General features: G+C 40.7%; 3 protein-coding genes across 8 annotated transcripts in view; all 3 read right to left on the reverse strand.

The window, feature by feature from the left end:
- Positions 1-24,945, reverse strand: part of LOC118425823 (medium-chain acyl-CoA ligase ACSF2, mitochondrial-like) — a 28,484-nt gene extending 3,539 nt beyond the window's left edge. Inside the window, exons 1-10 of one of the 6 annotated variants that reach the window (XM_035834923.1) lie at positions 24,850-24,945; positions 7,407-7,572; positions 7,000-7,128; positions 6,511-6,573; positions 5,999-6,126; positions 5,840-5,887; positions 5,018-5,141; positions 3,198-3,293; positions 766-902; positions 262-356 (exon numbers count right to left, since the gene is read on the reverse strand). In XM_035834923.1, the coding sequence (XP_035690816.1) occupies positions 262-356; positions 766-902; positions 3,198-3,293; positions 5,018-5,141; positions 5,840-5,887; positions 5,999-6,126; positions 6,511-6,573; positions 7,000-7,128; positions 7,407-7,559 (973 nt within the window). In that variant the 5' untranslated portion in view covers positions 7,560-7,572; positions 24,850-24,945. Of the gene's footprint in view, positions 1-261; positions 357-765; positions 903-3,197; positions 3,294-5,017; positions 5,142-5,839; positions 5,888-5,998; positions 6,127-6,510; positions 6,574-6,999; positions 7,129-7,406; positions 7,573-7,698; positions 8,803-24,849 lie in introns of those variants that run through there. The other 5 variants (XM_035834924.1, XM_035834922.1, XM_035834921.1 and 2 more) reach the window with 5 other exon arrangements.
- Positions 9,939-15,593, reverse strand: LOC118425822. Its single transcript, XM_035834920.1, has 7 exons — positions 13,784-15,593; positions 13,151-13,319; positions 12,849-13,010; positions 12,285-12,461; positions 11,928-12,060; positions 11,469-11,769; positions 9,939-10,224 (listed from the first exon to the last, which is right to left on the reverse strand). The coding sequence occupies exons 1-7, from the start codon at positions 15,430-15,432 to the stop codon at positions 10,050-10,052; spliced, it is 2,766 nt and encodes a 921-aa protein (XP_035690813.1). The 5' UTR covers positions 15,433-15,593; the 3' UTR covers positions 9,939-10,049.
- On the reverse strand, positions 15,495-17,937 carry LOC118426264 (V(D)J recombination-activating protein 1-like). The gene is made up of 4 exons (XM_035835541.1): positions 16,954-17,937; positions 15,600-16,161; positions 15,546-15,556; positions 15,495-15,502 (listed from the first exon to the last, which is right to left on the reverse strand). The coding sequence occupies exons 1-4, from the start codon at positions 16,955-16,957 to the stop codon at positions 15,495-15,497; spliced, it is 585 nt and encodes a 194-aa protein (XP_035691434.1). The 5' UTR covers positions 16,958-17,937.
- Positions 24,946-25,322: the final 377 nt, after the last annotated feature.

Genomic DNA, 25,322 nt, shown 5'->3' on the forward strand with positions numbered 1-25,322 from the left:
TTCAAAATAATTCAGACTAATTATAAATATCGCCTAAAAAGCCCTCATGGTGTCTTGGAATGGACTCTAATAAATAGAATAATCAGAAAAGAACATGTGTCCTAACAGTAGCATGAAGCAATTAAAATATTAATATACGAACTAATATGACAGAGAAGCAACTGATGCTCAAACATATCTTTAACTGTTAAGACATAATCAAAACAGTTAAGTTTATATATGTATATATTTTCATTATTAAGTATATTCGAGTGTGTTTACCTATTTGAAGTGAAGAAAGGTCATATTCACCCAACTGTCGATTATGAATCAGGTCGTGAAAATCCTTCATGAACAAAATCATCGCCGTTTGACACCTTATTGAAGAGAAACAGTATTCTGAAGCAAAGTTTAACTGAATTTCTTCAGTTCCATATTTTATGTTTAACTATGTTCCATTTACTGAACTTGTAATTGCTGCAAGGATTCCCGTTGTTAACTGAATAAGCACAATTTAACATTGATTAATAATTAAATTAGCATTTAGTGTGCATATCTGTCGATGTTTCTTTCTTCCAAGTTACCGTCTGTCAGATGATTGAATAGAATTTTGGAAGAAATCATTTTCAATTAATTATAGATTTTTTTTTACCTGGACCCAGTTATCATATAATTCAGTAAAGGAGCTGACCATGGTGTAACATTTTAATTCTGTACGTAAATAATGACCTATGAAGCCACAGTTGTACATTACTGTTGTAAAGAACTGTGCAACATAGGTTGTACCTTTCCTCCTGAATTGCCTTCATGATTTCAACGGATGAAGGCGCTGTGCTGACAGGAATAACAAGCGTAAACCCCGGAATGAACAAAGGAGTGGCCACCGCGAGTGGGTTTGACAGGTAAGGGTAGAGTGCTGTTGCCTGTCATCGGAACGGTAAGAAAAATATTTTGGCGACGCCCAAGGGGTTATCCCTGCGATTAACAAAAAAATGTCGTACGTACCTGCATAATATGAGTCACGGGAGGCTGAGCCACAGATCCTGCCATCGCACGCGGGTCAACTCATTCGGAATGTATCATTGATTGTGTGAGGAGATGTTTTCAAACACTTTTAAGTGATTAAAACACATGAATTTTGAGCACTAATATCAGATGTTTCTTTTGCTTGATTTCTAATCAGATTGCTGCACATCCGTTTTTGCACATGTGAAACTTTTAATGGCTTGCTTAATGGCTTACAAAGACCTTTTTGGTATGAGGAAGACTATTGTCGTAAAGTCTGGAACCATAGACTTTCTCTTGACTAGGGAAAGCTTCCTTTTTGGATAATTATTTCATAATTTAGACGTGTTATTTTACTCAGTTGGCTTAAGGCGGCCTAGGCTTGTACTTAAGTAGTATTCTATATATACATATACATATGAATGTAACTTTTGATTGCTCGGTTGCACTAAGATTAAACTTCACAGCTTTAGCACTACTTAAAAACATTGAATGCTTGTGATTTTCTTTTTTGTAAGCCGGGTTTCGGGATAGAAATACACATTTTCAATTAAAACATGGTGTTTGTTTCATGGGTCTCCAATCATAATATTCTAAAGGATAAAGATCAGGGGAAGTCCATTGTACACTTTTTTGTTTCCGATGTGACAATGCCAGGGTACATTCAGAGCATAACGAAGCAGACAGGTGTAATTACCATCCAGTTTTTTTTACAGATACTTAGTGTCCATGAGTCTGAACCATAGAGCAAAATAGCCTCTTAACACGCTTTAAATACTTTCAGCTTTGTGGTTTTTGAATGGGGGCCTTCCATACCTTCGTTAGGGAATGGCATGCGCCCCAGGTTTGGCCAATACGAACATTGACATCATCATACACAGAGTTATTATAGCTGTCTAAGTACTTAAAGTCACTAACCCGTCCGATAGTGGACCCGTCTCTGTCTTGTAAGGCATGAAGGCGATCATTAGGATTTATGTACATCACTTCGGTTTTTGAGGAATTAAGATAGAGGCCAATTTCCTGGGTGGCACATTCCACCCTATGTGAGAGGTCTTGCGCAGCTTAGATAGTGTCCTTGAGTAGTCCAATATTGTCTACGAAGTCCTGATCTTAAATGACCACTGCTGGGTGCCAGGAACTCCGTCTTCTTTGCAGTGTAAGGCCATCATTGGCATTGATGGCCTTACGGAGTGCATAATCCAGAACGATTATGAAAAGGAAAGGTGCGAGGGGATCTCCCTGTAAAACCCCTGTGTCAATCTTGAAAAAGTCAGTTTCCCCCTCTTGGGTGAGAGCAATGGCAGCTGTGTTGTCGTACATGAATTTAGTTGCGTTCACTAATGGGGTGGTATGCCATATGCTAACAGAATTTCAGACATAGTAGTGCGATTGATAGAATCGAAGGCTTTCTTGAAATCGATAAATATGAGATCTGCTTCTTTATTAAAAGCATATCCAATATCTATTATTTTTGTCTGAGAGTATTTTGTTTTAAATTAGAATTACATTGTTTTCTTTTTGGGGGGGAGGGGACATCAGAAACTACTTTTTTCTTTCAATCTTTTGGTTGAAAATGCCCCATAGTTAAAAACATGAAATGATTACAAAAAATGCCCCCGGACAACTTTGATCAGAAAGGGAAAATAAGTAAAACTCGAGTACTAAAAAGATCAATTCTCTTATTTTGAGCTGGGCATAAAGCCGTAAATGCCATAACAAGCACCCATTAAGGATAAAAGGTTCTTGCGGCGCGTATTTACATTGAATAGTCGCAAATAACCACAGGTTCGAACCCGCATTCGTTTCGAATTACGGGGTATAACATCATCGAACATGGTTCGATATTAGCCGGACAAGGGGACACGCGCACAGACTCGTACACGAATAGAGCGTGCCTGTGTCGCCTTCGCTCAACCGAGTATGGTAGAGAACATGATCAACTGATAAGCCGTACAAATGGGAGAAGCATTTGACGGATAAACGAGACACATTTATGATATGCCAAATTTGCTGAAAGAGGTCCTGATCGTGATTTTCGTCGACATTCTCTTATTGCAACCCTAGAATCTGATATATGTCGATCTCTACGTACATACATGACATATGTGTACATATATATATATATATATATATATATATATATATATCAATATTAATTTGTGTATTAATAAAAAAAATATTGAAATGATTTTGTATTGTTCCTGGTTTACCTCAGTTAACATGCGCCGACTTATGCTGGCCAAACGGGTCATGTTGAACACACTGTAAGTGCTGTGCTCAACACACTTTGGCTGTCCAGTACTGCCCTGTGAAAAATTATTTGAAAAAAAGAAAATGTTCAGTTGCCTATCGTCAAAAGCTAATTATAAAGTTTTTCGGTGTTTTATAATATCTAAGTCCTGCAAATAAGACGACCGAAGAATGTGGGGCAATAATAAAACGAGTTTAAAGGAGAATGTCGGATGTGCGCAGTTTAAAGCACAGAAAACACATTTTCAACACTAATGATAATTAATAGAAGTTTCCCATGGCATCTCTAAAGCTTATTAACTGACTAAAAAGGTTGCGGGACATTGCTGTCGAGCAGGAGATATTTTTGTCCCATGTTCCTTGGAAACCAAGAACATTGTAGAAGCTTGACTTATACTGACACTTAAATTGGAGAATCCGTTGTTAATTATGTTATCCTGGAATAAGCAATGTTGATGGTGATCAATGGACTCGAATATGTGCTATCCTGGTCCCGGCCGCTGTTTCATGATGTATGTATGGTGGAATCAAACACCGGTCCAATAAAAAGGTATTACAGCGCTGCAGTTGAAGACCCCCCCACACCCAAAAAAAAAAAACACTGTTCCCATGGTACCGATACATACATACATCAACGACCGTGGGTCAGGACCATGCTGGTACATATTTCACTCCTTAGAGGCGCTAGGCCTATCTTACATAGCTTGTTCTCAAATTCAATAGTTGAGTCTCTAGTTAACCCTATTCAGACCGGGCTTTTTTGGTCATCCCTGGACCGGGGGGGGGGGGGCTTTTGAGGCCCTCCACTTCTAAGTCCTATAACTCTGAAACGACGTGCCGTAGGGCCACCAAATTTTTAGGACATGATGTCGACATGATATCTGACAAGTATGTGACGTTTGATGTTACGTTGACGTAAGATGACGTAATTATGACGTCATCAATTTGAGTATATTGGCCAAACCCATGAAAAAGGGGTGTTCTCAGAAAACTTCAAGTTATGCTACAAAAATGTAACAACAAGTGCAGATAACAGAATAATAATGTTTGTTACGCCTTGCGTTGCCAATAGCAACATCAATGACGTCATGCACATCTAAGATACGAGTTGGGCTCCGCCATATTATATCCACCACCTTGAATTTTTAAAAATACTTTTTTTGCAACAAATAATCACAAAGGGCAATGGAAATAGACTAAATTAATTAATTTAGATGGTTTTTGATGAAAAAATACCAGGTAGTTACACATTTTAAGGGATAATTAGCTTGTTATTCTTGATCTGGCCATTCGGTCCGCCATCTTGGATTTTGGGCTGATGACGTCATCAAATTAGCATAATTTATGCATATATAATTATGAAAGATATGCTTAATAATATGTTATTTATGTAACAAAATGGCAGTATTATAGCAAATAAATGTGAAAAATACATTGTTAGAACCAAAAATAGTGATTTTTGGCAAAACTGCCTGTCAACAAACGGTTGCCATTGCAACAAGAAAAAGTGGAAAATTTGTCAAACTTCGTAAAATTGTTGCCAACAATATTTTAGGAAAACTCACCAAATTTGGTGGCTCTAGCGTAAGTCATTCTGGCGTTATAGGACATCAAAGTTAGCGCGGGCCTCAAAAGCCCCCCCCCCCGGTCTGAATAGGGTTAAAGTGTCTGTAAAAGTCAAAATCCTGCAATTTACCAGACCAGTTGGTTTACATAGGAGAACAAAAGAAACTGCTCCATGACATTGATAGGATGTGGATAGATGTTATTGACTGCTTACCGACGTGAAAACCAACTGGAAAGGGTCGTGACAGTCCAGCTGGTCTTGAAGAGCCGTCACCTCTGCAATTAGCTTCGCATCGCTTCCCATCGTCAGGACTTCATTCATACTGTAAGTACCAATTCTGAAAACAATGTTATGCAGGGAATTGTAGTATCAGTTCCAGTGCATTCCCTACGCAGGGACATCTAGCGCCGGAACCGCCTGTATATATCTGGATGTACCCTTGTTTACCTCCAGACAGACGGTTTCGCTGTTGGGTGTCCCTGCGTAGGAGGGAGTTCGTTGGGAAAAGGGACTCACCAACTCTATAGAATTTACGATCACAAAATGCGTAAATGTACCCTATGATAACATGCAACATGAACTAGCAATGACAAAGAGGGAAGATTGTTCGCCTTACATTTGGTAGGCCTTATGTTTAATCACCTAGCACTTCAACCGAAAGACTTTTAAAATTGCACAGGCTGGTTTCTCTGCTTAGCACTCAGCATTTCGGGCATAGTAGTGTAGCGACGGAACAAAAAGCCGTGTTGTTGCCCAAGGCTTTATAAACAAGGATAACCTAGTGTCTTTTTTTAACTAGGCAATGGGGGACAGCCAGTTCGACGAGAGAATGAAAATTCCAGGATTTGACAACATTAGCAAAGATACATTTATATTGCTTAAGAAAAAAATTCATATAGAATGCTTTGTAATAGCTTAAGCAGAAAGAAATATGTACGTATGGGAGTAAATGGATTTGTACATGTGCTTTTTTTGTTTGATATGCCATTAATTATGAGTTAAAATATCGTAATACACAGTTGTAAATATATTTACCCTGTTGCAGTTTCCCCAAGCACAATAATACTCGTCAGCTTTGGTAACCTGGAATTGAAAAAAAAATAAGGTCCCTGGTCAATTCAAAGCATATCAGAACAATGATTGAGACATTTTGGGGTATAACATCAACAGCGTGGTAAATTATCATACGTTCACCTCTTTATCTGCAGATTTCCTGGTTTCGCTGTTTTAACTTCAGGAAACAAACTGCACAGGTACGGGACCGTGTCGTCAGTCTGATCGACTCCGGTTATGTCACCGATGACAAGTACCTTCACACCAGCCTGTAGGAATAAAACTGTATTTAGGGAATTGACTTACATACTCACTACCGCAAAGTTTCTGCATTTACGGTATTTTCCATTGCAGTAAGAAACTAAAGTGCATGTTGCTACCGCGAACTCTAAACCACCGCGAAATTAAAGCGCCACTAACTTAATGTATTTATACAGTAATTGTTTATCAGCATGGAGTCTATCTTGACAGAAACTAGCGTCATTACTAGGTTAATCCAGCTTCTAGCACCTATTGGAAAATTTTGTAGTAATAAAGAAACATCCGCTGGAAACGGTTTCCTCGAGTTAGAAGTGTGACTTAGAAGTGTGACCAAGTCAGTCCCTGACAACGAGAAATTGTCATGTCGCTTCCTTCCCGTGGGATGACAGTACCTTTTTTAGGGAATAAGTCATTGCTTCATCGCTCCTACCGACACGATGTGCCTGAAGGGGCAACTGTAAAACAAACAACAGTATATACATGTTGGTCACAAGCATTACATTTTATAAATGTAATTCATGTCACTAATTCCATCCAGTGGCCATAATACATGTGCAAAACCTTCTAATGAGAATACATGCAGTTTACTACAAGACTAGCGGATAAAGCAAATAAAGCACAGAAAGGAAATTGTTACAGGAACAAATAAACCCATCAGACTCAAGGCTTGAAATCCATCTCCAAACAGAGACGAGGGGCGCCACAGACTTTATACAACTAAAAATCCTTAAAATACCTCGAAACGTGTACAGTCTTCAAAAACTGACGTCAAATAAGTAATGGAATGCTTATATTCTTTACAGATACTGAAGTTGGCAATTCTAAAACCCTATGTTTACAGATTTAAATCAAGTCTTGCTTCATTATACGGGGATACTAACCACAATAGCTCCCAACTTCGCCACGGCAAAATACAAGTAGATCCATTCCGGGTGATGACCAACGAGCCAGGCTACTACGTCACCCCGCTCTGTCCCTATGGCCTTCAGTCCTGCTGACAGCCTGTTTGCCTGGAGAGGCGGGGATTAAGAATGTTGAGAGGCATTTCATGTAATTGTTCTTAATATTGATACTTACACGACCCCTTACGTTCATAAAACAATACTCGTTGATGTATGGAAGTATTGCCGTAGATGTGTAGCAAGCTTTACTTCTTCAGTTGCGTATGTATCACAGATGTTAAATTATAATGTCTTTGTACGGATTTCAAAGTACAAATATGTCCATTTACATGGACGTTTACTTCAAGAAAGTTCTGTATATCTGTTTATTCGTCTTGAATTCTTGCCTTATCCTGTATCTCGGCGAATGTGATCCTTGAGCCAGTCTTCTTAAACACATACGCTACTGTGTCTGGCCAGCTCGCTGCCGTGTCGTCCAACAGTTGTCCAAAGGTTCCTTCCACCAGCGGGGAGTCTGTGGGACTCTTGATGTAACTCATGATGCCACACTACCTAGGATGATGAAAAAAGGAGTATGCAATAAACGCATTCCAATTACTCGTTCTTAAAGGGGAACTAAACCTTTTTTTGTAAAGCATTCTGCAATATTTTAAATACATCAAAAAGTCCAGTTTTTACTTGTTTTACGTTAGTCCATCATAGATTAGCGTTTCCACAACATTTGAACTTCGCGGCGTTTTGTTGTCGAGCCAGGGAAGTACCGCGACCTTTGACCTCTGTGACGTATTCCGACCACCAACCTCCATACTGCTAAATACGCCAATACGCTATACCACGGCTTTGTCACCACGCTACTCTCCCAATGATGGATTCCGGCGACTTGGGGGGAGTAAACGAGTTTGAGGGCTTTGAGGAGTACGAGGGGTTTGACCCACAGAATATGAACTCCGTACAACTACCAGCCCAGGCGCCCAGCGAGATCGGCCGATGAGACTGGGGAGGGCGGCGCCGTTGGAGCTACTTCTGTCGCCCCGTCGACACATCCAGAACTTATCGAGGCTGTCAGCGTCGTCGAATGGGACGGGACCGATGTTGAAACCTTTCTTGCGGGAGTTACTACAAACTACGCAGGAAGGCATGGCACCCCCCTCCCCACATTTCAGCTGGACGAACTCGCGGGGAAAAAACCTCCTATTTTCGTACGTCCGTAATACGTTTTGTGCCACAGACGAGGTCGTAACAAACTCTAAATGAAGAGTTCACAATTACGGTCCACAATGGCAAGTCCTCGATTGAGAAAGCCGGACTGGAAAACTCTATTTATACGATAAGTTCCCGCGCAGTCAAGATGTGTGCTGGACGTGCGAGCTGGGGCAGGTTGGTGGTCGGAATACGTCACAGAGGTTAAAGGTCGCGGTACTTCCCGGGCTCGACAACAAAACGCCGCGAAGTTCAAATGTTGTGGAAACTAGGCGCCAGGGGCCCTTACTAAAACCAGCTTCTGACTTCTGTCAGGTTGTTCGGCCTCAAAACAGGATATGGCAGGAGTGGAATATTTACCAACCGTAACAGTCGTTAGCTTTATTTTCACTTAAGTGTCCTATCCAAGTCATCAAGGAGGTTGAATAAGGGAAAGGAGTCGGCTCATAATCAATCCCCATTCAGCGATGTTCGACTCACGTGTTAAAAGTGCAGTAAACACTGGGGTGCGAATTAGTCCCGATTTGCATACATCCCACGCCGCGCACGGCATAATTCCCATTGTTTCCCCGCACTCAAGATGGCGCGGCCGGGAGACGATGACTTCGAGTGGAATGATTTTGACTTTAGTGATTTTGATGATGATTTTGATGAGTTGGAGGAGGCTACAAATCCCGAAACTAGCGACGATGAAGCCGACAACACGGAAGACGAGCCCCTTGATGGTGGAAATGCGACGCACGGGAGCCTTGCGCAAGCTACAAGTACAAGTCCAGCTAGCGGTGAAAAGCCCAAAATCCCGTGCGATCTCTGCAACAGAGAGTACGCAACAGCTGGCTGGCTCAGCAGACACAAGAGAGAAAGTCACGGAATATCATGTAAGTTGCAAGATTTCAAATTGCTTGGGTGACGGGTTAGATGTCGAATTTCTGTCAAAGATGTGCGTTTTTTTTTAAAGCGAAACGCGTAACCTAGCGTGGGGAGGGGGGCGTCTTGCACTCGCTGCCGAACTTCTAACAATCCTTCAAGTTGTTTTCAAGCGGTAAATCGATGGGTTAAAATCGAATTCTTTCATTTCATTTCATTTGGGTTCATTTACGAGCAGTTCAAGATGAGAGTTAATAGTTACTGGCCCGATTCAAGGAGGTTGAAAAGAGGGATACATAGTATAATGTTGCAAATTCTTACCTGTCTGAGGGCTTCAGTGTACATGTACTAACAGATTTTCCTCTTTACCAGCGGAAGGGCCAAGCAAGGCCAACAGTGACAACACAGCACAGGACAATCCAGAAGACAAGCTGCAGAAGAAAGCCAGTCAGGCTTCCAAGCCTCGCAAGATCAAAGGTACACACAAACTTTGTTTAAAACCTGAACAAGGGACCCAAAGTAATGGAAAAATATGTAATGTTCAAAATTTACTTTCTGTTGGAATTTTAACTTCATTGGTTGTTTTGCTACATACAGTGAATCTACACTACTTTAATATCTGTTTAATGTGAAATTGTTTGTATGTTACTTCAGTGAAAAGACCTACTTCCACCTACACCAAGGAGGATGCACTTAAGGACGGACCAGAGCTGCTGATACAGGCCCTGGAAGCAGCTGTGAAGTACCCTCCCTGGCATGTGACGATTGGAACATTCAAAACACCAGGCAACACTGCAGCACAGACAGCAAAAGAACTCTTGGATACACTAGATATCTCTCAGCACACTCAGTTTGTTGGCAACCTGTGTGGTTTATTATGGGATGTAATAGTGTCAGGTGACAGAGCGACTTTATGTAGCGCTGCATATGAACATATGTTCAGACAGTACTACCTCTTGTGTTCAGGAAAGATTTACATTGCTTTGTGGAAGGATTTGATGACTAGTGTGTGTAAGACCCCCTGTCCTCTGTTGCACCAGTTCCTGACACGACAGGTATTTGAGGGCCTTTTGCGTAAAAGGCACACAGTAGATGCACCCATTTCCAGTGAAGCTAGAGTAGCATCCACGATGACTCCTGAAGAGGAACAAGTAGTCAGGTACATTGCAGGATTTATCCCTTTTGCACTGCTTAAGAAGTACCGAAAGTTAGCCAATAATAAGGTTGCCCAGTTGTATGTACATATACTACAGCAGTGGAGAGTGAGTTCTGTGGATAACAGACCAAGTACATTCCTGCTGTACACAGAACTCTGGATCAATGAAGTTAGTCGTGGTGGGTTGTTTATGGTCAAAGACGAAGTGTATCTGTTCTTCCGCCGTGTGGAAAATGTTGTTAGAAGCACGGCTAACCTTGAGCAGCTGCGCCAGGGCAAGCTCTCAGGGCTAAGGGATGAGATCATTAAGAACCTTGAATCCAGTTATATTGTTAATAAGTACTGGTGTGATATTGCTACCGCCCACATAAGTAACGAGAAGGTCAGCATGGCTTTGCTGGAAGCTGTTCTGCACAAATATGTAAACTTAAGATGTCGTGCATTTGCAGATGCCTATATCTTGGTTCAACGACGAAAGAACAGTGACGTTGGTTCGAAGAAGGGGGAGAAGTCACTTCGAAAATCATTGTAAAATACACTTGCTGTATTTTTGACAGACCTCCAACTTCACCTCTATAGGTATTGTATCTAAATATCTTGACAATTGTACACATGAAGGACCTATCTTAGTGTTTTATATACATCATTACATGTACAGATATTTTACATAAATAGCATGTAAGCACTGTGATTCAATTTGTCTTCTCGGTACCAGAGAAACTTGTTATCAGAACTACATGTTCACTGTAGTGGCAGGTGTGAGTAAAAAAAAAGTCTACGGATTATTGTTAGTAATGATAAGTTCACTCTATAGGCTCTGTGAAAACCGTGAACTTTAAGTATGGTTAAGAAATCAGGTATTACATTGACTAAATAAAACTGTTGACATGATTTTCTGTCCAAGTCTACATTTGTTTCTGATAATGCATTTATCTTCCTGTATTCATTTCATATGTACATTAAAGCTTAAACAAAGTTTTCAGCTATTGATGTATGATTCAGCTATTACCACCACACATAACTTGTAGTAACTTTCTTTGTTTCACAACAGTTACTTTTACAAAAAAATATCCCCACTGCAGTCGAGGCAGCAAATACAATTAATAGAAGACAACTTCATACATACAAGTATATACACCTAACAACTGCAAGCTTAAAACAAGTATGATATAAAACATTTCTTTCTGATCAAAGGGCCTTGGCCACACACACTTCTGTAGTCTACCTTTTCCGTGGCCTTTTTGGCAGCGGTGTATTATCAGAGAAATCAATTTGTGCCTGATGATCTCCCCTTCCCCTCCAGTTTCCGTTTGGCCTCCTGAAAGCTGCAGCCATCTCACCAGTGACGAGGATGTTGAGTTCATTTCGGCCATACTCCATCACTGTGGGGTGCTCGTTTGCCCCACAACGGTGCCGCTGTTTGGAGAAGTGCTGCTCCAGGGGGTCTTGAGTGAACTTTTCGCTCAAGACGTACCGGACACCATCCTCCTGGAGCAGCACCTTGGTCAGCGTGGTGAATGAGGCAACTGCAACACACAAGAAGATATAATGAATATGGATTAGACGAAAAACATAATGTTTTAGACCACAGGTTACATGTTTCATTGTTTGCTGATTGCTTCAGAGGCCTGCATTACTTACTTTGATATATCAGCCAAATTCAATAAATAAAGGCCAAATTTACCTGTGATGCGAAGTCCTTCCAACGTCTGCTTAGAGAGGCACATTCGGTTCCTGTCGTCCTTTGATAGGTTCGGAGTTCCATGAGCCTCCTCCTCCCATTCTCTCAGGAACCCCAGGAAGTCCTCCTCCAGCCACTGTGGTGAAATAAATGCACAAAGCTGTTGCAATAGATTTACAAGACACTTAACTTTCCTGGTTTCCTTAGTTTTACATATCAGCATCATTACTCGTCATAAAATGTAATTATTTACGACCTTACATGACATCAGATTACAATTGTGCTATATACATATTTGTCATCAGAACCAACGTTTTTCTGCATATATGCAGCCAAATCAATATTTTAGTTTTTGCTTACCGTAAATCTGGCATCCAGAACATTCCTGTATGGATACAGGACAGGTTTGTTGGATTCAGTGTTCTTCACATTCAGACAGTCGAAAAATTTGTCCATCATGAGGACAAATTTTCTTGTAGAGATTGTGTCGTGGCGACCCTGCATGGTGAGGCCATGGTAGACTGACTTACTGAGGACCTGTTACAAAATACAAGAAAAGAATACAAGAACAGCATGAAAAAATTATTTTCTACACTTAAGTCTTAACTTCTATAATACACTTCTACAACTAACTTATAACATCCAGGGAAAAACTGCAATCCTGCCTCACTCTCAGGTTTGCCAATGTTGGTTGCCATTAAAAAACTGATTTAGAAGAAACAGCAAGGTGAATTCCCAAATGTTTGACATTAAACAATGTTAAGGAGAGAATAAATCAATATAACTGGATAGCACTTGGACAAAAAGCTTCTGTGTTCCCACCACAATAGCTTTTTAATTGCATCACAGACCCACTCATGTCATACATGAAATTTTTGATAACTATCTTATATATCTACTATCCCAGTATCAATATCAACACACCTGCACAGCAAGACTCACTCTCATCCTTAAGGATGGCGTGAGGAACACATGGTCATGGGTGAGATTTTTCAACATCCTCAACCCCACCGCTTCTCTGTCGAGCCCCAAGTCCCACTCATACAGCTTTATGATGTGCTGCCAGCTTATGGGTTGCTTGTTGTACTGCAAAAGACATTAGGAAAATGCTATTCAGACAAACCTAGTCATACAAGTAACAAAAAACAAACAAGTCAAAAAGCAAATCATATCACAATGTCATATTCATCAATCAATGCACAGAAAATCCAGTTAACAAAACATACATGTAAATGTCTGGTTTTGCTGTGGGCACCAGAGTTTTCAAAGTTGTTCCTTGTTGTCTTCAACAGGTGTGGAACATCACAGAAGAAGTAGATCTTTTCATTTTCACTGTGGATGTTCCACGCCCAGTATATCATCATCTCCCCTTCATTCCCGTGGAGGCGGTAGAACCTGGAGTACAAGAGCACAAGAAAAAATGCAATACCATCAAATACTGCAGGCAACATGTTAGCACAGTTACTAAGTATTTGTACAGGATTTTCAAGTAGCATATCTTCTAAGAAAGTTATTGTATACTCAGTCATAACCTAGATAAAGGAACACAAGGGGACATCATAGAATGGCAACACTCATAACTACTACACCCTCAAATACAACAGATGATATTGCTTAAGCATTAATGTTATTTGTGAAGTAGCATGAAATGAAATATTTAAGAATGTTATTATTTGCAAAAGGATGGCTGCTAAAAGCACAGATATACCCTAGTTTGACAACCCTCAGAATATTACAGTGATAGCTATGACACTCTTGTTCAGAAAGTACAAAGCATGCTTGATATTATATTTGTTTAATAATATTATTTCGCCAGAAACTCCAGATGGCACAGTGGCTTTCAATAAACTTAGTCAAACCTTCTGTTTGGAGATGCTCCATCACAGATGAAGGCTCTCACATGGAATCCCAGCTCAGTAAGTACACCTGTTGCATCCCAGATGACTGGAAAAAGTTGGACGCTGGAGAATGTGCAACAGGGATAGTAGGCGAACACAAACTCAAGGGGAGTGAATATTCCCCTAACCATACATGCTAGTACATGTGTCGCCAGGTCGGGGTCAGCTCCGCTTGTGTCATCTTCTTGTTGGCTCTGACAACGCTTCTCAAAGCTTTTGATCTCATCGTTGATAGAACCAAGCTCTGTAAACCCGATCAGCTCTCCTGTTCGCTTGTCATATACCAGATTTGACTTAACCTTCATCTCATCAAAGAGTAAGGTGACATTTTTCTTCCACTCAGGTAACTCATCTATCTTCGCTTTTTCCAGCAGTTTCTTGAGAACGTCTGGATTGAATCCAGAGGTAGGATCAGTGAATTTGCTGTATCTATCAAGTGTTCTGGTGTGTGGTAGGAAGAGGAAGCCGGAGTCGCGAATGAACTTGTATGTTGCAGGTGAAGAGTGATAGATAGCCAGGCACCAACGGACCATGATTGGGTGCCATTTCATGGTTCTTGCGTCATGTTGCTTGGCTCTTTCTACTTGCTGCTGGAACAGAAACTGTTGTGGTGTGTCCTTGGCAAATGTTGTGTCCATGGTGTCCTTCGCCGTCGAAGATTCTAGGATCTGTTGTAGGAATCTGTGTTGGGAATCATTCAATGTACAGCCCTCCGTATCAACCGCTTTACCCACACGGCTCCTGATCTTGGCAGCACAGGACTTTTGGTACTTCTTTTCCCTCTGGGCATCATTGACTTTCGCCTCAAGCTGCTCCCTTGACAAATGCTTGTGGGGTATTTTGGAATCATGCGAAATGCTTGTGTTCTGTTTGTCTCTGATTTTTGCGACTGCCCCACGTAAATAGTGGCCGTATGTTATACACCTGTCACACCTTGCTGACATCCTATTGGGTGGTAAAAGCAATTGGCAGTCTACATGTCGAATCGTTCTGCTGTCAGTTCCCACCTCCTCTTTCGCTGCTACACTACCATCTACTTTCCTGAATGTGACCAAGTCCATTCCCTCTCTCCTGGCATTTAGAAGTGCATCATAGCCAACATTTCCACTGCAAAAATGGCAATGTGACAGATAGAAGAAAAAACTTGCACACATGGATTCAGTCAGAACAGGAGACAGATCTGCATGGAGGTAGTCGTGATTGGAGCAAGACAGTTTCTTGCCCTGCACCTTAAGTTGCCATGTTCCATCTTTGTTAATGTCAATTTGAATGGATACTGAACAATCTACTTTGATGACCTTGAGCTTGGCCAGGATAAGTGTCCCTGCATCTGTAGTGGCAACATAAATGAAGCCATGCTTGCTTGCTTCGTGCACAATGTTTTCATGTGTCGCAAGTGTTAATTGCAAGTCTTTGGAGGCCTGTTCAGATGACGTAGGCTCAGACATGACAGGCACGGTGGTAGGCTTGGACATGGCAGACGTACTAGCAGGCTCGGACATGGCAGGCGGTGTAGCAGGTTTGGACATGGCAGGCGGCGTAGCAGGCTCGGACATGGCAGGTGGCGTAGCAGGCTCAGACATGGCAGGCGGCGTAGCAGGCTCAGACATGGCAGGCGGCGTAGCAGGCTGGGACAGGCTCGGACATGGCAGGCTTGGACATGGCAGACGTACTAGCAGGCTCGGACATGGCAGGCGGCGTAGCAGGCTCGGACATGACAGGCGGCGTAGCAGGCTCGGACATGGCAGGCTTGGACATGGCAGGTGGCGTAGCAGGCGTAGCAGGCTCAGACATGGCAGGCTCGGACATGGCAGGTGGTGTAGCAGGCTCGGACATGGCAGGCTCGGACATGGCAGGCTTGGACATGGTAGGCGGCGTAGCAGGCTCGGACATGGCAGGCGGCGTGGCAGTCTTAGAAAAGTCGGACATGGTGGGCTCGGACAAGACAGGCTCAAGTGTGGCCGTGGTCTCTGCAGAAGATGGGACTCTCACTTTACTAAAAAAATACTTTTTCGGGGGCCTACCATAACCTCCTTGCTTGTACACACAGATGTTACACGGATCCCCATGAGGACCAAAGTCGGGCAGTTTAGTAGGCAGCATGGGGGTCGGTGCATTCCCTGTCAGAATTAAGTTTTGAACCCTGGCCAGGGCACGACGGCACTTCTCGCAAACAGAAGGTGGGTGGACATCCTCTATGTCTTGCTGAACATCATAGCCATTGTACAAGTAGACAACTGCTTCTCTAAAAGCACTCACTGGTTTTGGTTTTCGCCCTTTCTCAAATTTGAATCTAAGTCCACATACTCTACAAACATTGGCGAGCTTTTGTTTGTGATCTGCAATAAAAATAGAAATATAGATTCAGGATGGATGAAGGTTATGCATCTAATTGAATTGATAGCAGAAAAGATAGTAAATGGTAAGTAACCCATTTCCACTTATATTACACTGCACATCACATGGCAACAGGTCAAAACATGAGTAGAGTATAGTTCTTTGGAAAACCAAAAAATATGTGTTTACCGGTCTATAGTTAAGTATCTATCTTTCCATAGATAAATAATCAATTATAGTTATAGCTATAATAATTCACAATAATCTAACTTACAGTAAATGCAATGATATGCTACTGCAAAATCGTTGTTTGTATCCCGAGGAAGTTTTCCATACAATCTCCATGCCTTAATGTTACCATTTTTTAAACCAGATGGGAAAAGCCAAGACATGTAAAAACAGATTTTCAAGAATACTTTCTGAACAAAATCGCAAATTTTTTTTCAGAGGCGCGTTGCCCATCTGGTCAAGAAAATCAAGGAGGTTAATATAGAATAAAACACCCCCTCCCCTTCGCAGCTTCCCCTTCTCTGCTCGCTAGACCATCGACGGAAACCATACCGAAATCAAAATGATGTAAACAAAATCGTCCAGGCCCCGAAAAAAATCCAAATTCCCCGACGCTAAAAACTACATGAATGAAAAGACGAAGAGTTGTACTACCAAACAAAACCATGCAGTTTATTGGAAAAACCGTCCATAATTTTGTAACCACAGCATAAATCGATACATATTTCTTCATATTTCTAAGGCAAAAAACGACGTCAAGTGCAAAGAAATGGCTGTAAACTCACCCATTTTCGTCGTAGAGCGATGAAACAAATATCTACGTGTCGGCCATGTTGTCCTCTCCAAGATGCTGTCCTTTGCGCAGCCCTAGTGCGCAACCCAAATAAGGAAATTGTCGGAAACTGAACCTATACCGTCGACACCTCGGCAGCTGCTCGGGTCCTGCTCGGACCACATCGGGCCTATGACGTCATGGCTGGCTCATTATGCGGCATTTTTGGCGGGTTCATGGGAGTCAAACATGGCCTCACAAAGAAGCGCCGCCGGCACGCCGAACAATGAGACGCGACGGGGTTTGGCAGGCCCAAACAAAGGCTACGGCGGGGTGCTAATTATGAGCCGACTCCTTTCCCTTATTCAACCTCCTTGAAGTCATTAAACACTTTACAAAAAGTTACAAAAGTAATTTTGAATCACGGCCTAAGGTTCAAATTCAACTTCTAGATTATTTAAAAGCACGGAATTTCCCGGTGACATCTCTATGTTAAGTGGAGAGGTCCAACAACGTCTAGACTTGATCATCCTAGTCCAAAAATCAATGCAAAAAAGAGTTTCCCGTGCAAGAATGGACTCTTCCTGTGCATCCAACGATAAATGTGAATCAGACCAGTCCAAATACATGTCCAATGAAACAATGACTTTTGTTTAATCAAGCTAGTTCGAAATTAAATTCCGTGACATTCTATTTTAAGTCCAAAGAACATTGTCTAGATACGAACTTTTCCATATTCAACCGCCTAAACGTTCCCCAAGAAAGAATGGATTCTTCCAGTGCGCCCCATATAAGAAAGTAAAACAGGCGTGTCCATAAACACCCCAACGCAAATCATAGGCTTCAGTATAATCAACAACCATGAAAGAAGTATTATTGGTTACACATTGTGTTGAAAACCTCCGTATAAAGTATTGTGTGCGTGTGTCCAGGTCAGTGACCCCAACCTGGCCTGTTGAAAATGTACTCAAATCCCTAGACCCGGAAAAAAAATTAAAAAAAAAGGTCAAATGAAAGTGGATAGTGCCCAAAATTTTGGGAAGGATACATTTTTTTTATCTAAAATGTATCTAAAATGGTTAAAAAAAGATTTAAAAAAATAATAAAAGTCCCATATAAGTCATCAACTTAAAAAAACTCTAACCTTTTCCGAAATATATCAGGCCAGTTCGTATTGATAAATAGTTAAAATGACATGTCGAATGTATGAAGATAATTCATTAAGTTCTTATTTATTGAATAACTGAACATTTAGCAGGACTTTATGTTCCTGTAATTCTCAAACTGAAAGTGCGCATCTAAATTGTAGCAATGTTCTAATACATTCTATGTTGTAAAAAATTTAATCTGTTTTTTTGGGAGCAAATTAAACTGTCTTTTAACCCTGTCTTAAGGGGGTGGGGGCAAAAAGTGACCGCGGCAACTTTGACGTCGTATATCTCAGTCCTGGCCAACGAAAGCAAGGAACAGCACAATTGATAACTTTACCTAAAATTTACTTAGGAACATTCTAAAATGTTTGTTATTTTTGTGTTGTCATGGCAACGGGTATGTGGCAGGCATGTTTCACAAACATTTATAATTTTGGTTTAAACAATGAGTTTTCAAGGTTTTAATGCTGAACGATACGTGTTGCTATATATCATTAGCAATCTATACAATGTTATGTAACTTTCATGGATTAATATTTAAAATTTATTCTATTTGGATTACGTCATTGGTCAAAATCTAAGATAGCGGAACATAGCGAGACTGTAATATATAATCATGTAATTTGCACTTTAATTTAGTAACTTGACTTCTCAGCAGCCGTAAGGTTGCCCAGAGGGTCTGTACAGTGATTTTCAAGACCTTGTCTGAAAACTGCCATAACTAAGCCATAGATTGTAAAAAACGGTTCAAACTCGGCAGAGATGTAAAACAGAGCATTATGGTTGTAAAAATGATAATTTTATGATGGTAATTGTCATACATTTTTATAATTTCATATATAATATAATGTATATTTTTTTCACAAAAAAGGCAAATCGAGGACCCATTCCCAGCATTAGAAACGTATGATTTTTTGAGGGTACATACTTTGAACTACTCCCGTTTGGGAACTGTTTAGCAACATTAAAGATATTATTCCTGTTTTAGTAAAAATTTTTTTTTTCTTTTCCAGTAACATAGTTTTGGGGTGTCCCTGTCTTTCTTGCCTTATAGCATAAGACAGCTAATGATAAGTAAAATGTGCAACACAGCTTTGTGTAGTACAGGTCATTACAAATCATTCTACTTCAAATCTAATCTTTCTTAGAGATTGCTAGGGGTCCTCAGAACGTTTTAAAGTTTAGATTACAAATATTTCCCTTCAAGAGAAAATCTTGCTGTCAATCAAGCCAAGTGGCTAATGAATAATGTCCTTCGCACCCCTATGAGATGTAATTATCTGTTATTTGCACTTGCCACAAAACAAAAGGTCTAATGATTACAAGTCTTTTTATATTTCAGCCATACATAGTATGGTGAAATATATTGTATTCGTAATGTTTCTTTCTTTCTTTCTTTCTTTCTCCTGTCAAATCTTCAAAGTGATTCATCTCCGCCGTTCCTGGACCGAATGACCTGAAATTTGGCACAGGGGTAGAATGGGCCAATACCTAGATGCTTTTTTCTCAGTTTTTTCATATCTGCCTCTAAAATGATTTTATTGAGATTTTTTGGTCAATTTTAGACCAAAACTGTATATTTTGGCCCCTGTACCCTGGTATTACAACCAAATGAGCTGAAATTTGACAGAGATGTGCCTTGATAATGCCCCCATATAAATTCGATAACATTTTTGGTGTACAGTACAACAAAATGCTTTTTTTTGCGATTTTTTGACCAATTTTTGACCAAAAAAGGCCACTTTTGGCCCCTGTACCCTGGTATTACAACCAAATGAGCTGAAATTTGACAGAGATGTGCCTTGATAATGCCCCCATATAAATTCAATAACACTTTTGGTGTACAGTACAACAAAATGCTTATTTTTGCGATTTTTTGACCAATTTTTGACCAAAAAAGGACACTTTTGGCTCCTGTACCCTGGTATTGCAACCGAATGAGCTGAAATTTGACACAGATGTGCCTTGATAATCCCTTCATATAAATTCAATAACACTTTTGGTGTACAGTGCAACAAAATGCTTATTTTTGCGATTTTTGGCCAATTTTTGACCAAAAAAGGACACTTTTGGCTCCTGTACCCTGGTATTACAATTAAATGACCTGAAATTTGGTATAGATAGGCATTAGATACTTGGTAACAAGATTCAAGTAAAATTTTTGACATAAACAACTTTAAAATGATTAATTTTGGCACTTTTCTGAGGGGAAATTTGTTTTCTTTTGGCCTCCCGACGTGACCTTCCGTGACCCCGCACAGAGCCACACCTGTGCGCGTCAGCCGGAGAGTTAATTGAATCAAAGACCTAGCCAATCAGCGAAGAGGAGGCCAAAGGCTAATTAATATTCATAAGCGGGGCCTCATGATCCCGCATATAGCAGTGTTCCCGCCAGGGGGAGCGAAGCCCGCCTAAGGCTCTCGCATTTTAGACTATTCAGAAGGCTTTATATTGTATCAGTTCTTAGGGGCATATCTATGATAATCGCAGCAGTCACTTAACTTCTCTTCAGGAGTTTAGCGTAACACTATTTCAGGTCAAACCGTCAAAGGCAACTAAAAACAAACTTTAACGTTACTGAGTTCAACAGTACTTATAACTTGTTATCCGAAGTTGAAACGCTAGCGATGGTATTTTCGCTGTGCTGTTAGCTCCGTGCGACTGTTGTTGACGGTCTTATAACGGTATATTTTGCACCCCTGTACCCTGGTATGAGTAACATTTGGTATAGATAGGCATAAGATAGTTGGTAAAATGATCCAAGTAAAATTTTTGGCATAAAGTACTGTAAAAGGCTTAATTACAGCACTTTTTTTTAGGGGAAATTGGTTTTCTTTCGTTCTCCATGCCATGACCTTTCGGACGTTCACCCCACAGAGCCGACATTTGCACCTGCGTCTAGCCGGCAGGAAGAGTTAATTCAATTAATGGTTCAGCCAATCAGCGAAGAGGAAAGCGAAGGCTAATTAATATTCATAAGCGGGACCACACAATACGTTAACTTGAAGACTCAGGCCGTACAGACTTCTCGCCAGGATTTTTTCAAAGCGTCGGACAGGGGTCCGGGGGCCGCCGAATGTCCCTGGCGGGGTCCAGGGGCAGGGCCACTGTGGGGGGGACCCAGGTGGGCGAAGCCCCCCCGGAAGCTCTTTCTTTTTAGACTATTGAGAAGGCTTCTTTCATCAGTTTTTCTAGGGCCATATCTACGATAATCGTAGCAGTCACTTACTTCTCTTCAGCAGTTTGACTTTAAAATATTTCGGGTCAAAGCTTCAAAGACAACTAAAACCTCATAAACAACAAACTTTACTTAGCTCAACAGTATACAAAAATATTGTACGGGTTGCCATCCTTAGTTGAAGCGCTTATTTATAGCGCTAGTATCTTCGCTGCGCCGTTAGCCGCCGTGCGACTTTTGTTGACGGTCTGATATGCCTACGTCGCCGCCTCGCTGATATTCCCACGGACATGTTTCAAGAAAAATACCCAGCAAAAAACGCTGTTCTGCGTCAAATTCTATTCTATAAAACATGTGGGACTCAGTGTTACAGTCTAAATACTTTGTAGAAGCACCGCTGTAGGAAAGAAGGTCCAAGCAATGTAAAACATCACGTAGCATGAAGTTCGCTGTCAACTGGCACACAGCACATGACTGTTTGAAACTCTAAGTCTAATCAACAGCCGTGTTTGATTGATAGCCGGCGGTCCTTTGATGAAGGTGCGTTAGTTAGAAAATCGTTTAGTTTTGATACGTAATTATAAGTTAGACAGTGGCGAGAATGATTATTTTCTCATCAATATTTCTCTTCAGAATTATTTGAACTTAATTGTACATCTAAACAATTGGCTTACCTGTGCAATGTTTATATGATTAATGATCAGTGTACTGAAATCATGTTTAACGTATGTTTAACGTATCAGCATTTTCTCTATAGTGACCACCTGTCTATAGTGGCCACATTTCCTAGTGCTGTTGTTGTTTGACATAAACTTTGAACATTTAAATTGTAAGTAACTTTAAACTGCCAGAGTTTCAGCCCAATAAAACACTCTCAGCGCCAGGGTATGAACAGACTGACCAGACAGACGAAAATAAATCCTCGAACAAGGTTCAATCGTATCTTCCGGGTCTGGCAGGAAGTTGTTAAACTAAAATAAGAATAGGCTCGATGGCTCATTGCATACAAAGTAAAACAGTTTAACAGTTTTACAGCTTGAAGAAAACAAACGCTCCTACAGTACCTGCACCTGCTTGATAATTATTAAATCGTATGCCCTACTTGAATAAAAAAAGTTCACTGCAATAATAAATGTACCCACATCACAAGGAGCTTATACTTTTTTAAACTTACACCTAGTTATCGTACTGAAAATTGTTAATGACATTACATGAAGTCATTCAACAATTTTCAGTCATGATGAAAATTTTCTGAATGGAAGGTGTGATTATTGTCATTTTCTGAAAAATAGAAGCAAGCTCTGTTTTTACCTGGAATCAATTCACAATACCAGTCCACTTTGGGGGATAATGTACTGTTAAGAGGATGTTCCATTTTTGCGCAGGGGTGATTTGGAACAGTCCAATGTTGCGTGGGAAGGGGTATGGCTGAAATATGCTGTATTTGCTCTTAAGCAAATGTCGGCCTTTCTAGTGTTTAGTAGTCTTTTGTTATGCAGTGTGTGTCTAAGTTGTTTATACTACAAGGTCAGCTTTAGCTTTCTTGTTTTCAGTGAGATATTGACTAAAAGGTTTTTACTGATAAACACACACACACAAAATGATCATAATTCAATGGAAGGTTTATACAGGTCCATATTTGAATGAATTTTCAAAGACAAGCATTTAAAAAAATGCATTGGAACTAACATTTTCCAAGGAGATTATACCTCCTTGCTACCTCTAAACAAAGAACCCAAGCCGGTGCACACTGCAGACTAGTACATTATGTAAAAACATAAGCACCAATGGCTCTGGTTGTTAGACTTTGACTTTAAAGACATTGAGTAAAACTTGTGTAACAGTGGGGCTCAAGCGCTGCCAAACTGACCACGCCAACAGCTCTGAGCTTTTGGTGTTGTGGTTTGCACGTTGGATTTATAATCTGCGGCCCGGGTTCTATTCCGGGTGTCGGCATGTTGTTTCTTTCTGTTCCTACTCTCCCCTGTAATTTCTACATTAGTTCCCATGCCGACCCTGTATACGTAACAGGCTACATGCGTCACACAGTGAGTAACAGGCTAGCGGATATGCCACACTGTGAGGTTTGAGTATAAGTTTACACAAGGATACCGATCTCGGAGATTCGAGGACAAATCTTGAAAAGAAAAGGGGGAGTAATGCCTCTACTAGGCTCCGCGGATCGGTGGTTTAATTGTAGAAATCGGACAAATAGAGTCTATACTATAGTACGCTTGGGAAGTTAAAATACGATTCCTCACCGACGGAAACGTTTTCTTCCGGCCCATAGCGTACTATACTCTATAGACTCTATTTCTCCAATTTCTCCAATTAGACCACCGACCCGTGGAGCCTGGTAGAGGCTAGGGGAGTAGTGTAACAGTGGGGTTCAAGCGCTGCCAAACTGACTATGCAAACAGCAGAACTTTTGGTGTTGTGGTTTTCACGTTGGATTTGTAATCTGTCGCCCCGGGTTCCATTCCGGCTGGTGTCGGCATGTTGTTTCTTTCTGTTCCGTATTCCTTTCTAATTTCTACACTTGTTTGAGATAAAATCCTATTAAACTCATCAAAGAATTTTGGATCGTCAATGGTTCAGCCAAAACGAAAGAAAACACAAAATCGTAAAAGTCAGAGAGGGTGGTGGGGGAGAAATAATCACAATCTTGTGTTGTATACACAAGTGGCAAACGTTTTACAGGGAACTCTCTTTGTTATATGAATGTGTATTACATGTAGTACTTCAAATGCAAGCTTTTTACGTGCAGGTAATCCAACTCACTTTAGTAAAAGATTTTGGCTCAGTAACTGATGTCTTAAATATCACATAGTACATATTTTTTTCTCTCACCCTACAGCCCTACACGTCTTGATACTCCTAAAGAATTTCTAGGGAAAGTAACTTTTAAAGCCCCTTGAATACAATACCTATCATCTAGTTTTACTGTCGGCATATGGCAGGGTGCACCAATTATCTCGCCAGGAAGAAATTTGCGCGCCATTCAAATTCAAAACAGGGGCGGGACAGAGGGCGGGGAAGGTCCGGCAATTATCAGCCAAACTCCTGCATATTAACAAAGGCCTAGGCTGCACTGGGTTCATTTCAATATTACAGTAGCTTATTATCATATTTAAATGAGATCTTTGCTGGGGGTAACTCTGGGCAACCTTACGGCAGTGGAGTTGACTGCATTATATATTTTGACGAAAAGCACTTATGTGACTGTATTTATTATTTTTCCAGTAGATTTTGGTATTAAATGTTAAAACGAACGTGATTTAAAGAACACCAGATTGCCAATCAAAGATGACGGACATTAGACATCTTAATTACATAATACTACGTAAACGTTTGGAAAAAATAAAACATTACGACTCACGAGCCCATCGTTTCCTCTAGATAATTAGGTGCGTGTACATCAAGTAGTGTTGAAATTATTCGGCCGAAAGAGTCCCCCCGCCTCACCCCACCCCCAGCCTCAGTAATGCCAATAACACCCGGTCTGGACATAGATAGGGTTAAAGAATGTAAACTTATGGTGAGTAATTTGTAAGATATCAAACAAAAAAGCTATACCTACCTGAAAATCTAGCTGTCTTGTCGTTTTCGGAACATGGATCTCAAAGGAGACCGCTCGATGTGAGCTTTAGGAATTATTGGCTGCGTATGCGGCTGGACTCTCTTGGGAGTGACCCATTTTGCTAAAGGGGTGGTTTGGCATGGCTAATCTACCGAAGTGTCTTGGATTACAAGTTTACTTCACGAAATATTCATTCTTAAATTTAAAATCGACGTTAGGATATTCAAGTACGCATTAAATATAACAATCCATGCCCATCCGTTCGATACTTAAAGCTGTCAAAATACTTGATAAGGAAAAAAACTACCCATGAAGTTGATTTGTCCTCTTAACAGGTTGGGCCTTTTTGTGTACACATTCTTATCTTACGTAATAAAGTCCACCCGGGAACCCAAGTGTTGAAGAATAAAGACGTTTGTCTCGTTTTCAATGAAATGTGTTAATGGTGTCGCCATTCTTCTCGAATTAAATTA

Source organism: Branchiostoma floridae, chromosome 11, assembly GCF_000003815.2.
Source record: "Branchiostoma floridae strain S238N-H82 chromosome 11, Bfl_VNyyK, whole genome shotgun sequence".
Lineage (NCBI taxonomy): Eukaryota > Metazoa > Chordata > Leptocardii > Amphioxiformes > Branchiostomatidae > Branchiostoma > Branchiostoma floridae.

Excerpts from the sequence above, each read along its gene's own strand:
- LOC118425822 (XM_035834920.1), bottom strand. The coding sequence starts at position 15,432 with ATGTCTGAGCCTGCTACGCCGCCTGCCATGTCTGAGCCTGCTACGCCA. Across the intron at positions 12,061-12,284 it reads TTCTGGATGCCAGATTTACG|TGGCTGGAGGAGGACTTCCT; the intron begins GTAAGCAAAAAC and ends ATTTCACCACAG. Across the intron at positions 10,225-11,468 it reads CCAAAAAGGCCACGGAAAAG|GAGTCATCGTGGATGCTACT; the intron begins GTAGACTACAGA and ends GTTCCTCTTCAG.